We start from the raw sequence: 24,887 nt of genomic DNA, 5'->3' as shown, positions 1-24,887 counted from the left end.
CAGAACAAATATCTTTTTGCACATATGTATGTTGACCTTTGTATTTTTATATAAAGTGCAAGTAATGTGTTTGGTTTGCATATCCCTGCATGCTTGCACTCCTATTTTTGAAATATTTTTGTTTTATAGTGAAAGTCAAATATTTTGTAGGTGGTCAGTCTTTGCACTTTGTTTTTATATGTTTGATAAAACTGGTGAACTAGTGATATGTTTTGTCTTGCTTGTTTTTATATAAAATCACTGCAAAGAAAACATGTAACTAATTTGAGTCGAAAATGACAGAAAAATATTCTTTGGACAAATAATTTATCAACCGATTCACTTGATTTTTGTCGCCATCTAGTGGTCAAACTAAGCACAGTACACACGCCACATACCTTGAAACATTTATGAAAAGCATCAGCAAAAATTACATTTAAAGTCATTCCAGTAGTAAAACAACATATATAACAGGAGTATGTACATGTTTAAGTCACCAAATCAGTAAAACTATCAATAATATTGCGTCATTCTTTCTAAACAGCTTTATACAAAACCACACTTTTAACCTCCTTCAGTCAAATCTCTAAACAAACATTTAGGGTTAGTTGGTTTTCGGGATAAAAAACCCATGCACGTCTCTGTACAGCTGTCCTTTCACATTTGCACGTGCCACTTCTTTAAATGTTTTTCCATCAAGAATTGCAATGAAACAAGGCTGGCTGGGGTTTGAGTTGGTTATTGCTACTACAACAACACCTGTAAATGGCACAAAACAAGAGAGAGAAGAGATGAGAGAAGTTGGATCAGGGATATTTGTATATTATGTGTGCCTGTTGCCTCACCATCATCTTCCGATTCTCCGCTTGGTCTGGGGATAAAAACAGGCTCTGAAGGAAAACAGTTCTCTTCTTTCCAGTAAATCATCTCTCTGGTTTCTGTGTCAAACTTCCCAATCTGTAAATACAAACACAGGAATTACTACTTTAGTTTTTTAGTGCTTTTTTTTTCCAGAGCATTATCACAACTCCAAGACAGGCAACTACAAGTTACCATGAAGTATACTCTTAGAAGATATACTTTTTCACTGAAATTTGGACATTAAAGGTGAATGTTAGGTGAGAATCATTTCCTGAAAAAGGTGTAATACCACAAATATTGCTTTAGAGATATGTTAAATTAGAATATCAACTATTCCATCCAAGTATATAGATAATTAAAATTAAAAACAAATATGAAAGTTAATTTTTCAAATAGAGGAATAATTTTATGTTTCTGCACATATGTGGTTAATTTTACAGTCCATTCACCTATAAACCTATACCAGGACATATTGAATATACTTAATCTATCCATCTAATCTATGATCATTGTTCATCAAAGTTTTACCTGCTTTGACACAGCAGAATCATCCACAATGCTACCATAGACATAACGGTGTTTCTTTCCATTAAGGTTGTAATTAATTCGTGGCAGTTCAAAGCCTGTATGAAACATTTAGTTCCAGGATCAGAAAATGACATGATAAACCTCTCCTCATTAGTTAGACAGTACTTTACCTTCACACAGCACCTCTGCCTGGCACATGAGTTTACCCTCTTTTTCTTTCACAGCACTGGCAGTCGTATGTTTTAGTGCCACCATATCCTCGCCGATGGCAACACCCTACACCCACAGTCCAAGTTAGAAAAAAAAAACCAATAGCCTTTGTAGAAATCATCTCATTTGATACTGACCTTGTCTGATCTGATGGGAAGTACAAATCTCCTGTAGTTTGGTTGTACATAGGTGTCATCATGGAAGCCAGAAGCTTCCTTGAGCTTGCTCATGTAGAACATGTTGTAAAGGCTGTTATCTTTGTATGCAATCACATCAAATATGACGTGTCCATCTTCCTCAAAAGCATTCACGTGATGATAGACAACCATTGCTCCAGTGTAATATTTGGTTTCTACCTCTTTTCCAGTTTTTCTGTCGATTATATGGATAAGGGTCTGTGGAAATAATAATCAAATACAAACATTTAAGCTGTTGATCCTTCTTTGACTATCACACAACTCACAACATCAAAAAACATACATTCTCATCAGGGAAAAACTTCAGACAGCTTGCCCAGTTGACTCCCCTCATGTAAGCAGTGGCCATTTTAAGGATGTCCAGTTTGAAAGGCTGTTCGATGAAGATGAAGTAGTTATCTGTCATGCCGAAGCTGTGGTAGTAGCTCGGAGTGAGGAGAGATCGACAGGGGACTGTGCAGACCACCTCAGCTTTCTTTAGTGCACCTACAATTAAATTACTTGATGCTACTTTCAAGTAAATGGCAATATTTAAAACACAGACATTTATTACACATATGTTGAAAGCAGCAGTGGAATAAAATGAAGTAAAAGTAGTAAAGTACAGTACTTAAGTACAAATTGTAGGTACTGTAGTTTACTTGAGCAGATTTTCAAGGGGATACTTTTTACTTCAACAAATCTTAGAGAAGATATCTGTTTTTGCAGAAAAGCCTGAGTGTTTATTTTTAACCCATTCATAATTTGGGCAAACAAACATATGCAATTAAAAACATCTATAAAAAACTATTGATTCAACTGTTTCTGTTGATCAAAATTCAGCACAAATTGTATTAAAATCACTACATTTAAAGCTCTATTTGATCTCAAAATCTGTGCAAATTACCTTTACTTTTTACTCTTTAAGGCAAAGGGGCTTCTTCCCCAGAACTGAAGAAGCAGCTTGGATGAGCTGCGAAATGTATTTGACCAAATAAACTTTGTCCAGTTGGCAAATTGAATTTCTCCTTTGCCATGGATTCTACTTGGACGACTGACGGATTTTTCACACATTTTACTCTTTAAGTATATTTTTAAATGGTACTTTAATACTTTTATTTAAGTAGATATTTTCATGTGATACTTGGACTTTTTCTTGAGTATATTTTTGCACTAGTATCTGTCATTTTACTTAAGTAACAAATTTGAGTACTTCTTCCACCACTGCATGAAAGTTCAATTTATTGGATTATCTTGGGAAATTACCATGGTCACATTAGTAGTTGTAATAGGTGAAGTAGGGCAACTGCTTGACTAAATCAACAGTGAAACAGTGCCACACCTCCTCCTCATGTAAACCTAGATAGCTTCTGATTACGTAATCTAGTTATAGTTGCTGTAACCAGTGCACTGCAAGTAATTGACAAGAGAAAACAGATCACTCGAAGCAAGTAAACCTGGATAAGGTACCTTTATCAGGATGAGGTGGAACTTTGAACACCACATACTTGGTCTTGCCCTTCTCCGCTATACATGTGCCCATGTTGTAAGTGTTGCCTTCCTTGTCATAGTGTGGATGGGATGAAACCACATTGACTGGGAGGAATTTCAAGTAATCCACCTGTTGACCAAATGTAGGCGATTAAAACATTTTATTAATATTTTATTTTAACAAGACACATGCATTACCTTGTCCTGTGTTTCCAGGGTCACAGGGTCAATCATTCGAATGTAATTGGTTTCAGAGGTAGCAAAGTATTCATTTCCATACTTGATAAAATTGCTAGCACCATTGTCAGTGAAATCAGGCACTGTGTGGTTGAGAAAGGTAATTGCTCTGAAAAATAACACCATAGCATGAATGAATACAAGTAAACAAATATAGGTTTGTTATATTCACATTGCAAATCATTTATTATACTCACTTGAAGATGAAGTTTTTGCTGGGGTCTGGATAAGCCATTGTGCCCATTTCAGACACAACTATTCTGTTTTCAGCCATGTTTGATTTGTACGTGTCACTTCTAAGAAATCTGCTTCTGTGGGTCACTTCACCTGGAAATTTCAATGTTTATATATAAAATGCAATTACCAAAATTGATCCAATCATGTCGCGATCATCTTTGAACTCTAAAATACGTACCGTCTTTAAAAGTGAAGCTTGTCATGAGGGCCATCCCATCAAACCAGTGTTCGTAGCTGGTTTCCCCCACAGAGAAAATCCCGGGGCCATTGCGCAACAGCGTTCCTTGGAGCCAGTTGGGAATGGTCCCTGAGTCAAGAGAAGACAACTTGAGGTTTAATTTGACCGTGGTTTTGGCTTCCTTCATTAATGTTATGTGTTCCTCTTACCTTTGACTTCTGTTTTGCTGGCCTCGGGGCTCTCAGTTGCGTTTTTGGAGAAATCTACACTCATGATGCTGACAGTGCAGGACGACACAGCAGTGTGGGTAAACAGGCGAATGACCGCCACGAGCGAAACCACTCCCTTTAAAGCCGCGGCTTACTTTGGGGGTTGGATGTCTACTGTATTATCTTATCTGTGTGGGGGGTGTTCTGTGTTCTGTGAACCTCTTAATTATATTTTCCAGCTTATTTCATAGAAAAGTTATGCATCACGTCTGTGCAATCTGGCTATGTGCACATGATGGTTTATAAAGCACATCTGTGTCGGACTTTTCTTTAGGGTGAGGGTTATGATAGTGCGGAAGCCCACTTTCTGGTTGGTCGTTACATCACACTAACCTTTAAGTGTTTTATACGCCTGTTATCACCCATTAGCCTACTTGCCTAACACAAGGAGTAAGACCCCAAAACTCTCCACCTGTTGATATATGGGGGAAGGGAGATGTGTCCCCTGGGGGATGGGGCCACTACAGTCCTTGAAGGACCAGTTAGTCCATTATGTCATTTTAAGTGTGGGCGTACATGTGATTACATGTGCGTAACATGCGTGAGAGCCTATATTCCAAGAAAACAGCAAGGTTTAGATTTTAAAGTCCAAATTTCATTGCATCACGCAAAAAGAGTTTAAAAAAAGAAAAATAACCTCCTAAATAAAATAAAATAAATAAATAAATAAATAAAACGTCCACAAAGTCTCGATAAGATCGCCCTTTTAAAAAGCTATGCAGTTACGTATCAATCTCATACTAAATCACAATTTTATTACTTCTAATTATAGTCATTATCCATTCAAACTAGCTCCTGCCATATTCCTTGTGAAGAGGCGACCGTGAAGATTTAGATAAGGCACATGCAGACCTGATAATGATGCTGCACTTTGCTCATATTTTCAGGTCAAACGGTATGTGGTCATCTCGGGGAATAGCCTAAAGTATTCTTTCTCGGTAAAATGTTTATATAAGACGCGTTTATGTGTTTTCATAACCTCTTGGGATGTACGTTGTTCAGTGTGGTGGGACATGGAAGATAAGTTCATAGCTGTTAAAGCTAACTAATAACACCGTAATAAATGCCTTATTTTGCTTATTTGTAAACGGACAGCATTTTTATTTTTTCAATACACTCAAAAAAGTCTTGTGAAAAATATAAAAAAATATGTATACAAATATTAATTAAAAATATTTCTAAAGCTCACTCTTTAATTCACGTGTCATTGATGAAAAAGTAGGATTATTCTCTAAATGAGTGGGACGAGGGTCAGGGGCCTAAATGGCTGCGCAGTAGAACCAAGAGAGAGAGAGAGAGAAACCTACACCCTAATTGTACACGCGCATAAAATCATCATTTCTAGGTTTTCTCTTCAAATGCAAGTGTTAAGCCAATAAAGCATCTATGCTTTTAATGCATTGTTTACACGTTATTTTATTGTGTGATTTAACCGATAAGATTATGCTTGTTGTTTTGCAACTATTTTTGTCTTGAAATTGTGCCTCCTGGTGGCTATTACCGTGCAATACAGTGAATGTCAACGTTCTAAACGTTAGCGCTCAAAATGAAGGCCAATATATGGCTGAAATTACGTAAGGAAATTAAAGGGTTTAATTCTGTGAGCTAAATTCTTAGCTATGATGTTCAAAACCACAGGCCTACTTTTCATTTTTACAAAACTGTCACTAAAGAAAAACAAAAACACAAACAAACAAACCGGTCATCATAAAAACATCAATATTTCAATCTTTATTGTTAAAACAAGTGAGAATGTAAATGACACATATTTTCTTGTTTTCATACATTCATAGAATGTCACTGAGCATCTATCAGTTCATCTCTCATCAGTACAACATTCAAAACAAAAACTCAACACAATCAGTGCCGTGCGTCTGTTATAGGCATCACTAGTTTGACTTTGAATGGGTAAGTAAATTATAGACAGAAACTGAGCACAAGATGCCAGAGGAGGAGTGTCTATTTGCACGGCCCACTGTGTTTAAACTGTGCTGATTAGTATTCAAGTATTCCCTTCAATGATTATTTGTGTACTGTATATTCTACTAAGATCTGCTTGATTATCATTATTAGCATTTGTGGGTTACATCATATTATTGACATAGTCATCAGTAAACATAAAAATATGCTAGTTTGTTTTACAGTGCAATCTCATGCAATACAACATGCAGTTAGAGGGCGCATGAAGAAGACCTTACTGACCATGCACAACCTAGTGTCCTTGAACCCTATCTTTCTTTCAAAGTAAAATATTGATGTAAATTGAATTCCTTTTAAAAACAGTAAAGCTGCTTTTCCAATGTGCCACACCGTGCATACTGTAGTAATCTATGCACAACTGCTAAGTCAAGATTCTGGTAGGTTGGCACTGATGTATAAAATTATGGTCAAAATAATAATAAAAAACTAAAACTGGCACAAATACGTCAAACATGTAAAATTGCAAAACCATATAACAGTAAATATCCACTTAATACATTTTAAACTGTCAGTAACAAAGGCTATGACAGATAATCACATTGGACAGGCAAAGGCCCGTGGATAAAGCACAGAAACAGGAGTGACAAAAATATTCACTGTCAAAAAGGCAACTAATCAATATGCAAAAACCATGTCAAGAAAATGTGCAATCCTTTTTTTTCTTGAGAACATTTCACAAAAGCAGTTCATGTACAGCATGAATTAGGGAAATCAGCTGTGTTTAACATTGTAACGAGGGCTATTGTAATGTATGTGAAAACCAAACTTTGGCAAAATATATTTAATTTAAGAAGGGAATAATCTGTACCCTCTTTTCTCCTTGCTTCTACTATTTTTGAAAACAGATGTCTGCATTTAGAAAATGCTAGTATGCGAGTAGAGTCTCTTGTGTATTACACTGGGCATAGTTCAATAGAGCTCAACTGTGACCGCCCACCACGAGGTTCTGGAAACAAAATTCTCATTCATATTTGTCATAAACCTTCTCATATATCAATAATAATAATGATAATAGAAATTTGCATCTGGATTTTCGAAGTGCTGAATTGTTGAGGTCCATTTACTTAGCACTAACAACTCATTCAGTTCCACAATAGGAGGATTTTAGGAAAATACATTATTGCAATGTCTAAAATCTCCATGTTAAATAAATGTATGAATGCCTTGATCCCAGCAAGACAAAAATCATACAAAAGATTCAGATAAAATATTATAGTTATCATTGTCCTGAATGTGATATTCACGGAGCTCACTAATCTGGAACACACTACTTAGACCATGTAATAAATTAATGCAAAGCTTAAAATTGAATTGGGAAAAAAAAAAGGCAAAATTATCCCACAAAATAAAAGTATTTCATGGCACTAACCAGTCTTTTTCAAGGATCACTGTGATTGCTGCATCAACATTAAGTTCTCCATTGAGTGTTGGGAAGCCCCCCACACACCTGTGGACATGGACAAGTCATGATGACATTAGAAAAGCAGACATTAAAAGTTTCTCTAAATATATTAAAAGGAACACTAATAAGAACCGTAAACTTTTTGACAATTTGTGTGTTCTGGGTAAATTAGTCCATAGTCTGTGTACAACCTCCTGCTAAGTGTTCTCATGAAACAAGCTGGCCATGCAGAGTATTGCTAAGAGGTTGTTTCATGGCTTATGGGTGGCCGGGTTGGTGGTCCATTCACATACATGTCAAACTGTGTCCTTTGTGACATACATGTATGAGACTTCCCTCATCCTCCTTTTACATTCTTAAGTTCAACTCATTCTATTAATCCGATTTTCCATTTTCCTGCAATGTATCTACTTTATTTTTCCGTGCTGACCGGAGAACCTTGTAGCAGCCCCGTGCTATTTTGTGCATCCACATGACGTTCATAATGTCCAAACAGATACTGGAGCCAATCCAGGCCACACGCCCACCCCACGGCACCAAGTAATAGGCCTGTGTGCCATACACAGCGTACATACGACTGTAGTACACCGGGATGACAGCGATACGGACCATGAAAAAGACCACTGCCATAGCAACGCCATTTGCCATATTTGGTCGAGAGGACTTGGGATATCCTAGGACCTCAAAGAACCAACTGAAACACAAAGTTAGCAACAGGCATCAAAGTATTTATGATTTAAATCATAGATCCTGGGTGCAGATACATACCGCTGGTTAACACAAGGGGTGGAGAATTCTGCTAACAGGCGGAAGTTAGCAAAATAAGGCAACATCCCTTGACCCTGAAATATTGACGTAAGCACAGGAGAGGACCACACATGAAAGTGACAAATATAATAAAAACTCCTGATGCAGTCAGTTGTATGTCGCCACATAATCCATGGTTTTCAAAGTGATGGAAATCTAGCACCACAATTAACAATTCAAAACAAAATATTATATCTTCAGAATGGGAAAAACAGGAGGCTGTAGTAGCCAATTTTTTGCTATGTTGCAACAATCTATTGGAATAGTTTTTATGGGTCTACAGTAGGACCTACAGTTTGTGTATTTAAGCCCTAGCTTTAGATACAGGACGTCTGTGGTATTTGGATCCTCAAACAAACAGGAGGTTGAAAAACAACAAACAGAGCAGACATTTGACCTAACCATTCATCTAAACATCTGATATGCATTTATCCAATAAATAGCAAAAGAATGTTTATTTAGTACTGTCCTTCTCTAATGAACCAAAAAATGTGTTTTATGGTGAATAAATAAGTCTGCAACTAAACACTAAAGCATGAGAGACATATCAAAGTATAATTTATCACTAATGATTGCAGCTCTGAAACAGACAGCTTAAGTCATTTTAAACCACATTGCATTACATGCATTGGTTAACATCTTTCCAAATTACCAAAACAAAATCTTTGTCTATCGTGGTATTAAAAAGCACATTGCAGAAATGTATATATGTAAATGTGTTTTGACCTGTGCCAAGGACATAGCTGTCTATACAGTGATGTTATTAAATGAAATTAAGATGGTAAAACCAAATTACTGGGACAGGCAAATTGTGGTGTAATACAGACAGACTACCAGTCTGAAATCCATGTTTTATGCATCATTATAATGTACGTAAATGGTGAATGAATGAAATAGGCTGAAAATGAATAACAAAAGTTACAAATGTAACTACAGTTCTATGAATTCCAGATGACCACCAAGAGTGGTCCTGAAGGCACTGAATGATTCTGTTCATATGAAGAGAATCATTCAGTGCTTTCAGTGCCGCCCTCTCGTGGTAGTGGCAGTAGAGATGAAACAAAACACACATGTCCTACATGTTTATAGTAATTTTAAATATGTTTCTGTGATACACTTTAGCAGTACTTACCTTTAGATCTGAAACAAAGTCATGTATTATATATACTTACTATGTGAAACAAACAAAGTTAAACCTCATATATTTCCAGCTAGCATTACCATGCTAATACCTCTAGGAACTGGTAAGTCCATACTGTGACTGGGCATCATATCTGCTCAGTGCCACACAACAGCAATAACAGCAGACAAGAAAGGAATAGAGCGCTCCCCATCTAAATCAATGCGTACACTGTTTAATGACTCGAACTCTTCTGGTAGTTTTTGCATGAACAAGGGTGATACAGCCCAACATGTAGTTGGTAGTTTTTGCATGTGGGGTTTGAAAGGGGCTTTTGATGTTAAAATCAGCAGAGAACACAGAGACGGACACATATACATCTATTAGAACAGAAAGATGCCGCCACATAAAATGCAACACACTTAATACATTGATAAGCATGCATTAAAGGCCTATTAAGCCATAACTAATGTTTCCAAAACATTGTTACTGAGAATCACATAGAGAGAAAGACATACATTTCAATGGACATTAGTGGTTGAAATATCTGCAATGTATATTAAGAATTAACATACAAGTATTAGTCAATGTACAACTTAATGTCAGTTTTTAGCAGATTGTTAAGTGTGCCTCATTTTTATTAAGAGGTCAGGAGTTATACGTTAACACAAACATTTCCACATAAACACAGTTGACACATTAACTAAAACTATGACAACAAATGACACATTTGACTGTGTACAAAACTAAATGAAAATGACACTGTATTTTTGTTTGGTCAGAACTACTTTTTAGAAACAGTCATGAGTGTCCAGTAACAGTATGGCCAACCTATTATCATTTACCATTCTTGTACATACAGGTGCTTGCTCTATCCATCCAACAGGTTGTAGTATGGCAAATACAGATTTTTATTTTTCCAGTGCAACTTATGTCAAAATGTTTTACATATTTTACAAATAGTAGATAGTAGTAGTGCATAAACTATTGTATTAATTGCACTTGTAGCCTTATTACTTTTTTGAATGAGAGAAAGAACAATGCACGCTGTATAGCTTTATATTACATAAATGCTAAAGTGGACAATATGCCACAAATAGTACTTTTTCTTTTTTTTTTTAAAATGCTGAATGAATTTTCCATTTGTCCAATAAGACTTATTTGTTTCATTGGTCAACAGTGTGACAGGAGCAGAAGTTAGCACAGCTAGGCCTTGGCACAAAGCAGAAATGCAGAAGGTACTGAAGATAGGCAGAAGAATCAGTGAGTAGGTTAAATACGAGTTGTTATCATGCACAAAACAAAACCCTGTCTGCAAACAGTGCTTCATGCACACAGCTGCCATAGCTTGGACAAGTTCAGCTCACTTCATATTAGCAACAACAAAAGGGGCCCACTATCAAATTAATAAAAGCACAGAAACCGTAGGGCAAAGTGAGGAGGGGAGGGTCAGCCAGTACCATCATTGAGCATTCCATGCAAAAAATACCAAAGTCATTCATTGTCTTCATTTATGCATATATTTTCATTGACCTGAAGGGTTTAAGATAAACCCAAAAGTGAACAGCAGCACTGCCCTAGATGCATGAGTCTTTCCTCCACCATCTAAAGTTTTAAATTCTACCATCAGCTATACCAACATATGGAAAGCAGAAAAAATGTTAGGTCAGCAGATGTGAAGGTTTCGTGATTCAAATAAACAAGACTTTGTTTGAGAAAGAGGAACATGGAACAAACTGATAAGTGGAATAACAAGGATTTAAATGGCTGGGTTGCCCTTTTTTTAAATTTTTTATTTTTTTTTATCAAAACGAGGCGTGGGTGTAATTGATTTATGATGTTAACTTCATCCAATCAAAATATGAAAGTCAACCTTATATTAAGAAGAGTGGCTTTGTGATATTGGAAATACAACAGTTGTTATCTTATCCAGCAACATCACAACTTTATATTACTGTCCATGTCCTGAAATGTGTAGTGTGTCCTAAGCTAACCCTGACCTGTATAAAGTGATCTAAGGTAAAGTAACATTAGCTTTAGAAAGTTATGTCAAATATTCATCTAACTGTTATGTAAACATGTCATTAAGGACAAAGCTGTTCACTTTAGGTTGTCTCCTTCCCATCTTGCCTGCACATATTGCTATTGGACAATAGGGCACTCACCAGTACATAGTAGTAAGCATACAATGCTGCCAGATGGTGAACTACAAAAAACTTGTCGCCTATCGCCTTCCAATAGTAAAATATTAGCAGCAGATCTGAAAAGAAAGAAAGAAAGAAAGAAAGAAAAAAACATACACAGAAAAAAACAAAAGAAATGTGTTAATTAGATTTCACACATTTTACAATTATGGAAACGTGACATTTGGGGTAGAAAACTCTGCATGCCTTACCAGAAATGAGGTAGCCAGTTGTAATGGCAACATTAGTCTTCACTAATGTAGGATCTCCCCTGTAAAAGGTATAGATATATAGATATAGATACACATTTTGGTTCTTGATTTGAATACATGATTGTTTTATTGTTTGTGTGACATTATCTAAATCTCACCAGACTGGGTCTTCATTGACAGCATCATCAAAGAATAAAATGTAGAGACAGAACAGTCCGACTAACAACGCATGGAACGTCGACACTGTCCTGAAACACACAAGTGACAGTGCTCAGCAGGTTTCCATTTGAGCAGAGCTAAAGTACTAAAGAATAAATAGTGTGCCTTATTAGAAGTGACAACACAGTTGAGTTGGCTAAATATAATAATGCATTTGGAGAGCTCTCTGAATGAGCAGATTGCCTGTGAGAGCTACACAAAGACTGAAACCAATTAGACTGAGAGATTAAACACTGCTGCAGGGTCACACGCTGCCAGCCATCCGAGCCCTGAGACGAACTGAGCAATGCTTAGCCATCAGTCAGGCAGCACTACCAACTGTAAGTAAAGCCAGAGCCTGCACCGGGAGCACAACTAAATATGACTTTACATGGGCTCATAAATCACACTTTCAATTTCACAAGTGCACTAAAGCACAATAAAGAGAATATGAATGAATTCTTAAAATTATTGATTAATGCAGTGAACCCCAATGAACAGCCAGACACCATAAATTAAATAAACTTTTGTCCAAGTAATTCCCCATGTGGTTCAGTAACGTTTGTCTAGTCTAAGCTTATTTCTATACAATAAATACAACTTTGACGAAGAAAAGAAGGTGACAGGAAATATTAGCCGTGGACATCATAAACCGGTAAAGCCTGCTTTTCTTGTAGCCTGAGGAGATGCTCTGTAACCCACTTGGCTGTAAAAGCATGTGGGCCTGGCTTAAGAGGGTACCTTGAGTTCCATTCCACCTTCTGCTTGTCAGTGAGGTTGATGAATCCTGGGCTGATGCGCAGAGACATCCAGGGGCTGACTTTGTGGAAAAGCCACTGGAAACTGAAGAAACTTGTCACCGAGATGGTGAGGATGAGCTGGCTGAATGGGTCCATGGCCACCCAACGTCACTGTAAAACAGACACGACTTTAAACACACTTTATTTATTGACAAACCAACTATTACACTGTAGCTCTGGGACAATTGCAACATAAGCTCTGTTTGTGTTGGGCGACCTTTTAGAAGAAGTACAGCTGCTAAAGTGCCCCGTAAATGTTCAACCACAGAAAACATGCTGCAGAAACATTACACTAAACCTCCCTTCAGAATTATAACTGGACCACACAGTCAATGAACTGGACCAATCTTGGGTATACTTAGTATACAGCAATACATTGGCTTGATATTTCTGAGTTTATGCTTGTTGGTAATTATTGCAGAATATCTGGATATCATGAAAGAAAAACAAATATATAAAGCTTAAAGTAGGTCTAGTCTAAAATGACCTAGCCCTAAGGTAGCTTCAGATAATGATTAACCTAAAAGAAGACATACTCAGAGGGCCCCATGTACCACCAAAGGCAACCCACATACCGCAGTTTGAGAATACTGATTTAGGGTATTGTAAACACTACAATACAAAATCCTAATATTTCACACTAACACACAGGCTACTCTCTTCTATATACATTTGGTGGAGCGGACATGGAAGGGCACAGCATGCTCTTGTCCTGACAGCTCACACAAGGACAAGGAGCTGTCAGTTAGTTACTACTGGAATCATCATGAAGAGTCAGCTCAGCATGAGAAAAGCAGGACATGCCTCCAGGCAAATGTGTACGATAAGCTTACACTAATGAGCTTAAAACTTCAACATCCTTTTAGACACCCACAATATGTATTTACACAGTATTAACAGTGTGAGACTTAATGAGATGAAAATGTATATATAATATTGTACATATTTAGTATTTACTGTATTGGAATTTCATGGTACTTTAGTAAGTGCATACTGTGCATCTAAAATGTCACTCTCTGTTAATTACTATAATCACGATAGTTACTGTGTCAACTATACAGATGGAAAAATATTTTTTAGGGTCAATATTCATCGTGTGTACAATGTCTTTGCACTACTGGTAAATTTTAGGATATTTTTTGGCTATATGATAAGATTTGAGCCATAGAAGATTGAATTAATGATTTCAACATAACAGCTCATGTTTTTAAAATAATATTGTAGATTTAGAATAGCTTTTGTTGTATAAATTTGCTTTTGAGTGTTTGTGTGCATAAATTAGTTTCTATATTATCGTTTGCCGTCTATAATTATTTCAGTAATCTATCGGACTTCAAAATGTGTTATTGTGACAGGCCTTTGACTGAGCAACGTTAACTGAACCCATTTTGAATTGCACCAAGCCCCATCACTAAGCTCATCCTACATATTATTTAGTTTAGTGGTGTGACTGAGTTGGTTGATAATTGTGTCCAAGGTACCAAAAGGGGTGATTGGCCTACAGAGCTCGCCCCTGAACCAGTAATAGCAATATGACATGCAAACAGGCCTGCAGCCAAGTTATAACAGTGCCAGAGGTCAGCTTTGGCCAGTGTGGGAATCCAGACCAGCGAACTGTTGCATGAAAGCTGCAGAGCTATTTAAATTTGACCCATAGTAACTCTGTGTAGACTAGCTTCATACAACTCTTCATACAGCCAAGCATGTGGTTTGAGTGCATTTGAAAGAACTTTAAAAGCTGCCTGCATGCTACGTGACTCAAGCAGATCTATGTATGCTCAAGGACAAGTAGTTGCAGTTTAAAGGTCAAGAAATCGTAAACATTGCCGTTTTAAAGGGAGCTTAAAATAAAATTAAACATTTAAAAAACCCGAATTTGTCTGCACTCAGTTGACGGTGGTGATATAATGACATGAATGGAAAGGAAGCCTCAATGTAAATATCATAAATGTTTCATGAAAGGAGACCAGTGGCTTACTTAAAGCTATATTACTAGACAGCAGCTTACCCCATATGGCCTCCCCCCAGAAGGCCTATATATTTTCAAGTGAAAGCCATGCCAAGACTCTGGTTTATGTTCTGAGAAGCAAGCTATACCAGGTTGTTCCTCTGATGCCATCTGATAGGCCTATGCGTACAACAACTGTTAACTGGGGTGATGCGCTTGCGTAAGAAACGGGTGGTCCTTTTATGAGCGACCAGGAAATGACACCCGTATGGCAAAACTTATATGTAGCCTATGTGCATCAATGTATTACATGGTAGCCCGTGCAACTAAGCAGACAGATAGAACTGGATTTGAACACGCGTTGGGCAGCATCAGTTTCCGATGCAACGCACTGTCTGTAACCAGCTGCTATCGCCTGTTTGGAGGAAACGGGTGAAACAAAACCAACCAAATAACACTGGCCTGTTCGCAAATGCTCAGTCAGCCACCAGCACAAAAAGCAACCCTCTCGCTTACCTAAGACTTGCATTAAGAAGACTGGGCATTCACTTTCACTATCTCAGCTGGTTTCGTTTGTCGCTCGTGCAGTCGTGAACGCCGATCCGAGGCTACAGCCATTTCGAGTCATTTTTGATAAACAACACACAGACAGATCGCCTTCTCTCCCCGCTCTCAAGCGCATCCAAACACACAAATGCTCACAACTTGTAGCGGATGAGAGGGAGAGACGAGCCCGAGTCAGCCTTCGCTGCGTTGTTTACTGACATTCCCATCTATCCAAAACGTGCGTAATTGCAGAGGCGCAGCGAAGTCAAATCATGCAGCTCGACGCTCGATTACAGAAATGATTGGTGGTGGGAGGAGGGAGAGAGAGAGGTAGAGAGAGAGAGAGGAAAGGGGTTGAGGGTGTTGATTTTGAGGAGGTGGGTGCCGTCTCCCTCATCTCATCTCCCTGCTCCATAGCGATCAAATTACAGCTGAAACCTTAAAGATACAGGCGCATGAGAAACAAACATAAGCGCTGGTTTAGCCCAAAATAGCCATTTTCTATAAATAGCCGAACCACAACGAACTCCTACCATTATGACCCAAGCGTTTACAAAGGATTTTGAACAAATGGGATGATCTATTTGTTTACATGTTTAGCTGCAGATTTAGAGAATACCTGTTTATCTGCTGATGTTAATTTTCTGCAGCTGATGCTCAGAGTAGTCTTTATTTGATAAAATGTATAGATAAACAAACTCGGCTATAATTGTTTACAATATTAAATGCATTGAATACACGTTTATTGAATGGCCGTGATTCATTTAATTATGTAGTGTGGTAAAATCACGATTCCAATGACCAACTTGTGCCGCTTGGTGGTGCCCCGGGTCTTCTAACCATCATAGACGGCTATATAAGGTCATGCTGGTGGCCTTATATTGTATTCTTCAATATTGCATTTCTCGATGTAAAAGCATGACACAAACATAATTTAAAAAGTATAAGCTACATTTTATTTATATAAAATAAAAAACATGCATTACTTAAGTCATAAATACAGAATGGACAGCATAAAGTGTGAATAGCCTATACAACAAAATAAAGCCAAATTTCACTGCATCATCCTTTTTTGAAAAATCCCATTAGAATCTCATCTCAAATGTATACAAATAACAAATGTAATACTCAGATATAAAATAACAAAATGTACATAAAAATATAAAACTTTGGTCAACAGTTTAGTGTACTGCAAGTAACTGTGCTTCAAAGAAATGATTGCAAGTCGATTTAAGGCACTCTTGCAGTATTTAGTGTCGGCAAAGGCAATGCATTGAAATGTAGCACCTCAAAATACCAAGTATGTGTACCATTTGTCCAGTCTCTAATAACACCAATAATAATGCCTATGTATTTTACATAGTTGCATATCTTAAAAAGAGTCTGTGAAGAATAGTGCTATGTTCAGCTGAAAAAGAAATGTGTACATGTGACAAAGTAGCTCATTGAAATGCAGTGTTATATTGTTGCTTCCAACCCTATAATCATAATCACTGCTGAGTGTGACAGCAATTACAGCTCGGGAGTTTTTGAAGCATACGTTTTTGGATAGGCTAGCACCATGAAGTTAAAGGCGCATTGTGTAACTTTTCTGGTGGAGGGTCCATCAAATACTTTTCTTGCTGGAGAGGTTATTGCTTTGTGCGGAATATTTCACAGTATGGCATTAAACCTTTCTATCTTCATGAAGACCAAACCAGACCAAACTACAAGTCAGATCTGTGGAGAGACTCACATTCAGAAAGCCTGTTTTTGTAGGTGTTTTGAGCCATAAAACTACCTGCAATTAAATAAATGTAAGGTGCAAATGTTTAATGTCATATTGTGGTACAGAGCTAAGCAGAGCAATGACATATCCATAGAAACAAGCAGGTGACGCAACCCCAAAAGAAAGTTAGACAGTGCCCCTTTAAAATGAAGTAAAAAGTTGTATAATACCACAACGTAAAGCAGCAGATTAATCTATAAACAAAATATGTCCATTCAGATAATTATGCCCTACACAGACACATATATGGACAAAAGAGAAAACAGGATTAATCAAACAGACAACTTGTAAAAATGGTTACTATTTGAAATAAACGAATATATATTTTTACAGTAATGGATAATACTTGCTTTAAATGATCTGTACACCCTTAAGGCACAAGTTGTTTAAATTAATCTAACCCTATACCTCGAATGAAATTATGAAATCATAATTTCTACAAGATGGATGAAGTAGTCAGTGTTTCACAACTGAGTTACTAGTTCCTTATTATTGAAAATGCAGTCATCATTACATTGGTCATCATGTTTTAAATAGTAGTAATTATATATTTCTTCTGCAGTACTTCAGTAGCGCTTCTCTAGACCATGAACTGTGTGTAGCCTTCTGCTCCTGTAACAATCACGTCCATCCAGATCCTCATGGCCTCAGGAGAAGGAGCCACCATATAGTAAACTCTGTCGTGAGTCTTTACACTGAAGGTAAGGGACGGGTTTGGGCTCTATGGAAAAAGACAAATGGAAATGATCAGAGAAGAATATTTGCATAGCTCTGAATATGGATACAGACAGTGCTAGAAGTATAAAAGTCCTGTATTACACAAAATTGACTCCTGTGAGCTTTAAGCCACAGGAGTTGTTGTTGTTACCTCATCAAAAAATACATAGCTGTTGTGTTTTGTTGCCTTCACACATGTTTGAGTAATCCTACTTTATAAGTCAATCTACAGCTCCACAGCTCAAAATGTCACAAAGTGGTAGTTTAAGTCAACAGCTACCTTTTACCTTTTGTTCAGTAGAGACTGAAAATTCCAGGGCCGAAATTATCCAAAAGGTTCTAGTGAAAGTGCATGTGGTTTAAAAACACAGTGGAGAACTTCCTGTATTGCACTTCCTGAGTGTTTTCAGTTTGGGAGAAGAACTAAATATGCAGGAACTGTGTGTTAAACATGTGTGAATAAAATAAAACACAACTCCAGGTCTGTTTTTGATAAAGTAACCACATAATAACATAGATCAGAAAACAGTGTAATATGGGCCCTTTAAACGGAGGTGTAATAATAATCTATGTATAAACATGTGTGCATACATGAGGCGTAGTTGTATTCCTTCCTCCAACCTGTGAAAATATTGTAAACTAAAAGCTAAAAGTGAAAGTCTAAAAAAGCTCTAAAAAAGAGCATCAAAATATCATCAACGTACTTAATTTTGAAAAAAAAATACTGATGCAGGCAATATGTCTCATCTACATTGGGACAAGGAAAACAAAGCATACTGCTCCTTTAGGGTTATTTTGGTCACTTTTCAGAAAAATGTCTGGACAAAGGAGCACCGACAGAAACCATAACAGGAACACTATAACTGAAGAAAGGCTGTGAAAAGGAATGTACATCAAACTCCAAAACTTCAAACTCACCTTATGTGCATTCTTTAAGTGGTCATAATAAACTTCTTCAATAGCTTGAAAGTAAATGACACCCTTTAGCTTAGCTTCATGTTTATCTGCAAATACAACAAAAGTATGTTACAACTTAAATGCAATTAAATAGTAGATATACATTACCTCTCAAAACATTAGACTAAGAATGTGCATTTAAAGTGCCCATGACAGATTAGAGTACTCATTTAAAACACAGTTGAGACCAGTATATTTAAGATTCTTGCAAAGATATGCACACATTTTCTTAATATGGCAATTTTTTAGCTTCAAAATTTGACTTCCTGGTTGGAAATCGTAGCATCACACTAGGGAATTACATAACTATTACTTAGCAATTCTCCTCTAATTAGGGATGGGCATGATTAATCGATTAATCGATAATTGATCATTAAGAATTTCATCGATTACGTTAATTTTAATCGACAAACCGAATGTAGGTTGCTGTGCGTAGCGTGACCAAACAGGGGTCCGTACATGTAGCTCTCTGCACTCAGAAGGAGCGAGACACAAACAGTAGGTCAGCCTGCAGCGTACCGAAGCACAAATGTGTATTTAACGATGATTTGTACAAGAAATTCCACGCTTTCTGTTGCGTTCGGGACAAGTGTGCGTCCATGTGCACAGTGTACAAAGCAGCACATATGTTTCGGTGTCCAGTGGGAAAAAGCTTTGCCAGGTGAGAGTCGCGCAATGTCGATGACGAGTCCCAACCTCCCACCCCCCATACAGTGTCCTGGTTTTGACAAACGCAAATATGGTCACACTAACCTGTATTCCACTGAATCATGTCTTTTAATCCGACAGAAATTGACCGCATCAGCGACACAAGAGCTGTAGTTTTATCTTCGCTGAGTTTATGCAAATTAGCGATGCAGTTTTAAGTTTTGTTTCTGTGAGAGTTGCGCAAAAATGAATTAAACACATTATAATGTCAAACGGATTGATGTGGCTCTAGAGTCGGTACGGTTTATATGTTGTAAAGTTGAATTTATTTATGCAGATTAGTAGTGCAGATAGTAATAATAATGATGATCATTTTAATATAAAAACGTTAATGATTAATCGATCGTTAATTCTTCCAACGATCGATTAAGAAAATTTCATCGAATGCCCATCCCTACCTCTAATGCACACAGAAATTATTATCTCACCAATACAAATATAAGAAAAGCTTTTGATTGAAATAATGTTTAAAGTATCAGAAAAAAAAAAAAAAGAAGTTTCTTCTGTGTAAATTTTGTCACACTTTTGGACAGAATTCCTCCTAGTGTGATGTCAATATGTAACAGAACTCTCTACGTCCTATAATTTTCAACAAAATTTTCATCTTTTCTTCACAAATTGCTACTTGATTGGTGTAAAACTGTCATTTATATTTACAATAGTTAGAATCCCACCAAATTAAGTCAAAATGAGACAATCATAAAAATCTGTCACACGCACTTTAAAAATTTGACTGGTCATGTCAATAGATAGTAATGGTAATATGTAATCCTATGTTACCTGAATAGTAGGATAGTGTGCGGCGATTGCGGTCAAAGACAAACCAGCGTTTCTTCCAGGTTTTGATCTTGCCCCCCATCTTGATCAGGTATCCTCGACAGGTCTTCTCCGAGAGGGACAAGTGGAAGCAGGTGTCAGCATTGTGTCCTGCAGACTCAATGTGTGAACGCAGGTCAAAGTCATCCTTTCGCACAGGTAGGTACCGAGTAAGAGGCCGAGACTGGAACGAGAAAAGTTGTTTTTAAAATATGTTTGAGTGATTTATTCAAACAAGTACATTTCAATATAAAAATAGCATTCTTTCTTCTACGGCCAAGTTTGAAAATCTAAAATGTGATGAACTGTCAGGGGAGTGTGATTAAAACCATACAGAAGACAAACAGATCCACACAACAAAAAAAGCAATATCAATGGAATAAGTGTGTTTTTCTTAATTCAAGCAACACCAGATTTTGTTTCTTATTTCAAGTTACTGTTTTTCTTATCTTTTGTATGTATTATAATATTTTAAAGGTGCACTGTGCAACTTTTCTGGTGGTGGGTCCATCAAATGCTTGTCTCCATGGAGATGTTCTTGGTATCTAACCTTTCTATCATCATGGAGGCCAAACTGGACTAAATTATAGTTCAAATCTGAGGCAACCTAGTCAGAATGCCTGTTTTTCTAGGTATTTTAAGCTATAGAACCACCTGTAATTTAATAAACATAATGTACAGCTGTTTAAAGTCATATTGTGGACCGTTCCAAGCGGAGTAATGACATATCCATAGAAACAGGGAAATAACGGACCACCAGAAAAGTTACACAATGCACTTTTAAGTACAAAAAAGAGATGAGATTGGTAGATCATTTTACTTTACAAGTGAAATTTACTCAAATAATGATGACACTTTAATTCAAGTAATCGTAACTTGGCTAGATTAGAGTTTTTGCAGTGCAACATGTGAAAACAATATCTTCTTCCAAGAAAGACTTAATATATGTAAACTACCTAAACCTGTTTCTTTGACGTGGGCCATCTAAGGTTAGCTGATGAATAAATATGACATGTACAACACTGGTCCAAACTTTCCAGCTGTGCGTTCTAGTGGAAAATCTATTATAATATATTCTCACCTGTGCTCTCTGCTTCTCCCGGAGCTTCACTTCGCGGTCAATGAGTTTCTGTCGCCGACTGGTCTCCTCCTGGAGCCGTTTCTCCAGCTCCTCCCTCCTCCTCCGCTCCTCATCCAGAGCCTGCTTCCGAATTTCCATTTCTCGTTCCTTTTAGATAAATTAGGTAATTACTGTACTGCACTTTGTTACTACACATTTTCATTTGATTATGTGAAAGCGTTTAACATAGTAAGAGTTTTTAGAGTTTAAATTTAACTAACCATTACAGTTAAACATATTGCCAACTTGATTTATAGTGTTTTTTATACTGCAGTGGTTTCCAGTTGATCTTATTGAAGCACCTTGTCAATTAGAAGCTGAGTTTGAGAACCACTAACCATATCTAACATATGCTCATAAACTATTTAAGTGAAACTATGAAGTAAACCTGGTTGCTAGTAACATTTAAACAATTACTTGATATAATGACCAGGGAGCAGAAAAAACACTATAACTATAAAGGTGCATGTAAACTTTGTCTTGGTGCAAGATAGATATGTTTAATGCCTAGCTATGAAACATCACAGGAAAAACAAAAACATCAGTGGAAAGGAGCACGTGTCAGAATCTGCACCAGAAAATTTACACAAGCACAGTCTCACTGGGTTATGTTCATTGACTTTTGCGCTTTGAATCTTGTATGTACCTTGTGTTCCAGGAGACGGTTCTTTTCAGCTTGTGCCTCTCTCAGCATTCGCTCCATCTCCTCCAGTTTAGCCATGTTTGACGTACTGGCACTGAATCAAAAACCCCAAAAGAGCATGTTAATATTTACTCATGAAGATGGATAATTTTCAAAGTCAAAGGCAATGAATGAACTGTCAGTCTATTTCCAGCTTCTAAAGACGTTGCTTTGTCTCACAATTAGCCCTCCTATTTTTTTCTTCAATAGCTGCTTGACTTTTCAGTTCATTTTTCAGCTAACACAAAGATGTAGGCGCACTAGCACAAAACGTACACAAAGATCTTTTCATCTGGAGCCAAAAAGGAAAAAAGGAATCCAGATTGGTTTAATAGTGTCACTGCATTTTTGAGACGAATGGTACACATTAAACTCAGTCCAAACAAACCAGAAATATGGGACACAGAAATAAAAAATGAACAAGAACAAATGATAAGATCATTAACAGCACAGCCAATCAGAAGACAGTGTTTCCTGCTCTCCCATGTTTTTGTAGTATTCAAAAAATACAGCTCCTACACTGCATCAAATGCAATAATAACCAATTATATCAATAACTTTATAAGCTAATAATAATTAGCTGCTACAGAAAACTCACAGAAAAAACAACCAAAATATCAAATCCCTACCTTATATGACGAAATGTTACCGCACTCATTGTCATTGTAGAGTAGCTTAATTACAAATATTAACTAAACAACTACACAAACTAAGGCAAACTCCTGCAATTATGTTCTCCACTCCTTTCTAAACCTGTGCAACACAATCCAAATGTAGCCATTCTGAGATCAGAGAAATACCAGGACAAGTACCAAAGCAGAGAGGTCTGTCTGCAACTAGTTTGAAACCCGGGCTTAAAATCTATCTGCAGACCATACCATTCAGAGAAGCAAAAGGGGGAGAAGAAAAGACACATGTAACAGTCGTAAAAAGAAAAGAATGAAAGAACGCACACATGTTTTGAGTCGGGACATGCACCGGACCCCCAAATGTACCTCCACAATTCAAATCTCTCTGGATCCTGCAGGGGCTGAGCCAGTACACACACATGTGCATTGTGTTTCCGTCTATATATCAAATTAGCAAGCTTAACTTCATGTTGACTACACAAACAACAAATTCGTAAATCAGAGGACTATCCAAGAAACATACTTTTGCAACTATAATCTCCGTATGTCATTTTTAGTGTCTTTGCTTTTGATTTATATCCTCAGGAGGAGAAAATGAGGCTACACTCTCGGCATTTCAAGTTTTCCGTCTTCCGTAACCTGACCCTGAAAGCACTAATCAAGAGCCTCCTGGAGCCAGAGTACAAATCCTGTTCTCTACGAGGAGGGAAGGAAGAAAGGAAGGACACCTCTGCTATCCACAGGCCTTTTCAATTAACTTCATGTATGTTCTGCGCAGTGCATGTCTTATATTAAAAGGTGCACTATGCAACTTAGTCTCCATGACAATGTAATTGCTTTGCTTGGAACAGACTTAGACTTTAACAAACTATATTGATACACAACGGAAATTATTTGGACACAGTAGCTCACACATCACAACATACAGAAATAATAGAAATAACAGAATGTGTCACCATATGTTATTAAACTTAATTATCTCCATGGAAACAAGCAGGAGATGCCACCAGACCAAGATACCAGTCAGATTTGTGCAAAGGATGGCCCATTAACTATAGGTGTGCATGTTCATTGAGCAAATAAAACACCCATAATTAAATGAATGGTAGATTCAGTAATACCATCCCCATGGAGACAAGCAGGTGGCAGAATCGCTATCTGAAAAGTTACACAAATCATCTTTAAATGATTATAGTGAAATAAGCAGCTGCCACAGTGATGATTAGACTCTGAATACAAGATTCAAAATGTAATCATGCTTTAGTTTGTCTCACAAATAATCAGATTCAGTATACAGAAAGTAATACTGATACTGAATATGGGATTTTATTACTGTAATCTCACTTCAATCAATTAGTTTTTAATGCACTAAAACACTAAAACAACTATGTTCTTTTCCATCCTTTTGATTTTAAAGGTGCATTGTGTAACTTTTCTGGTGAAGGGTGCACCACCTGCTTTTGTCCATGGAGATGTGATTGCTTTGTTTAGAATATTTCACAGTATGGTATTAAACTTTTCTACCATCATGGAGACCAAACAAGGCCAAGTTACAGGTCAGATCTGTGGAGTGGCGACCCCACTCACAGTCAGAATGCCCGTGTTTCTAGATCTGTTTAATGTCATACCATGGATTTTCATAGAAACAAGAACGTGACAGACCCCGAACTGAAAAGTTACATAGTGCACCATTAAAACCAGACTGATAAATTGTAGTGAAAAATCTAAAGTAAAAAGACATAGTAGTGAACATTGCACCTGCACTGTAAACATACTGACCTGGATACATTGTCAGGAGAACAAGCAGAGATGCTGGTTTCTATTGAGTCTGTACTATCCACGCTCATTGTGTCAAAGGCCTGGTCTCGATATCCAAAGCCATCGAGGTAGACATTTGTCTGAGAAGCAGCTCTTGAGCCAGGTTGACCTAGAAACATGAAAAGAAACAGAGGTGACTTCAGTACAACGTTCTTTTGTAAACAGAGCTTTTCTGGATTGTATACCTCCTGGCACATCCTGTCCATTTGGTTGGATTTTTAAGTCACTATGCCCCGCCAGAGTGAAAATCAATCCAATATGCTCAATTAGGAGAAAAAAAGACTATAATACAAAGTTTAAGATTTTCGGA

At 37.1% G+C, this 24,887-nt stretch overlaps 3 protein-coding genes across 9 annotated transcripts in view; all 3 read right to left on the bottom strand.

Annotated features, from left to right (window-relative positions):
- Positions 1-374: 374 nt before the first annotated feature.
- bco1 (beta-carotene oxygenase 1) lies at positions 375-4,200 on the bottom strand. Of its 3 annotated transcripts, none has more exons than XM_055151190.1 (11): positions 4,107-4,200; positions 3,898-4,026; positions 3,680-3,809; positions 3,444-3,591; positions 3,225-3,375; positions 2,059-2,285; positions 1,716-1,973; positions 1,539-1,644; positions 1,369-1,463; positions 825-936; positions 375-738 (listed from the first exon to the last, which is right to left on the bottom strand). In XM_055151190.1, the coding sequence occupies exons 1-11, from the start codon at positions 4,168-4,170 to the stop codon at positions 584-586; spliced, it is 1,575 nt and encodes a 524-aa protein (XP_055007165.1). In that variant the 5' UTR covers positions 4,171-4,200; the 3' UTR covers positions 375-583. The 3 variants fall into 3 exon arrangements, 2 of the variants coding, with proteins under 2 accessions (XP_055007165.1, XP_020781388.2); XM_020925729.2 differs by having other exon boundaries at positions 2,059-2,261; XR_008631860.1 differs by lacking the exon at positions 1,369-1,463 and having other exon boundaries at positions 598-738; positions 2,059-2,261.
- Positions 4,201-5,868: 1,668 nt separating this feature from the next.
- LOC110161000 (TLC domain-containing protein 4-B-like) lies at positions 5,869-15,740 on the bottom strand. Of its 2 annotated transcripts, none has more exons than XM_055151038.1 (7): positions 15,519-15,740; positions 12,810-12,979; positions 12,029-12,118; positions 11,871-11,929; positions 11,641-11,735; positions 8,317-8,390; positions 5,869-8,242 (listed from the first exon to the last, which is right to left on the bottom strand). In XM_055151038.1, exons 2-7 carry the CDS (start codon positions 12,962-12,964, stop codon positions 7,924-7,926), a joined length of 792 nt encoding a protein of 263 aa, XP_055007013.1. In that variant the 5' UTR covers positions 12,965-12,979; positions 15,519-15,740; the 3' UTR covers positions 5,869-7,923. The 2 variants fall into 2 exon arrangements, with proteins under 2 accessions (XP_055007013.1, XP_020781366.1); XM_020925707.2 differs by having other exon boundaries at positions 15,333-15,739.
- Positions 15,741-16,292: 552 nt separating this feature from the next.
- The window catches only part of phldb2b (pleckstrin homology-like domain, family B, member 2b), a 43,022-nt gene continuing 34,427 nt past the window's right edge, over positions 16,293-24,887 (bottom strand). For all 4 annotated transcript variants that reach the window (XM_020925609.2, XM_055151109.1, XM_055151108.1 and 1 more), the window contains 6 exons: positions 24,539-24,686; positions 22,095-22,185; positions 21,410-21,556; positions 20,293-20,512; positions 18,766-18,851; positions 16,293-17,851 (listed from right to left, as the gene is read on the bottom strand). In XM_020925609.2, the coding sequence (XP_020781268.1) occupies positions 17,711-17,851; positions 18,766-18,851; positions 20,293-20,512; positions 21,410-21,556; positions 22,095-22,185; positions 24,539-24,686 (833 nt within the window). In that variant the 3' untranslated portion in view covers positions 16,293-17,710. The remainder of the gene's footprint in view (positions 17,852-18,765; positions 18,852-20,292; positions 20,513-21,409; positions 21,557-22,094; positions 22,186-24,538; positions 24,687-24,887) is intronic.

The sequence above is a fragment of the Boleophthalmus pectinirostris genome, unplaced genomic scaffold (genome assembly GCF_026225935.1).
Source record: "Boleophthalmus pectinirostris isolate CB_2022bp ecotype Guang Dong unplaced genomic scaffold, ASM2622593v1 HiC_scaffold_15, whole genome shotgun sequence".
Lineage (NCBI taxonomy): Eukaryota > Metazoa > Chordata > Actinopteri > Gobiiformes > Gobiidae > Boleophthalmus > Boleophthalmus pectinirostris.
Note: the sequence above shows the minus strand (reverse complement) of the source record. Positions and strands in the feature narration are given on the sequence as shown.

Excerpts from the sequence above, each read along its gene's own strand:
- LOC110161000 (XM_055151038.1), bottom strand. The coding sequence starts at position 12,964 with ATGGACCCATTCAGCCAGCTCATCCTCACCATCTCGGTGACAAGTTTC. Across the intron at positions 12,119-12,809 it reads AAGGTGGAATGGAACTCAAG|GACAGTGTCGACGTTCCATG; the intron begins GTACCCTCTTAA and ends TGTGTGTTTCAG. Across the intron at positions 11,736-11,870 it reads AACTGGCTACCTCATTTCTG|ATCTGCTGCTAATATTTTAC; the intron begins GTAAGGCATGCA and ends CTTTCTTTTCAG.
- bco1 (XM_055151190.1), bottom strand. The coding sequence starts at position 4,170 with ATGAGTGTAGATTTCTCCAAAAACGCAACTGAGAGCCCCGAGGCCAGC. Across the intron at positions 3,810-3,897 it reads AAGCTTCACTTTTAAAGACG|GTGAAGTGACCCACAGAAGC; the intron begins GTACGTATTTTA and ends TGAAATTTCCAG. Across the intron at positions 2,286-3,224 it reads TCCACCTCATCCTGATAAAG|TAGCATCAAGTAATTTAATT; the intron begins GTACCTTATCCA and ends TTTACTTGAAAG.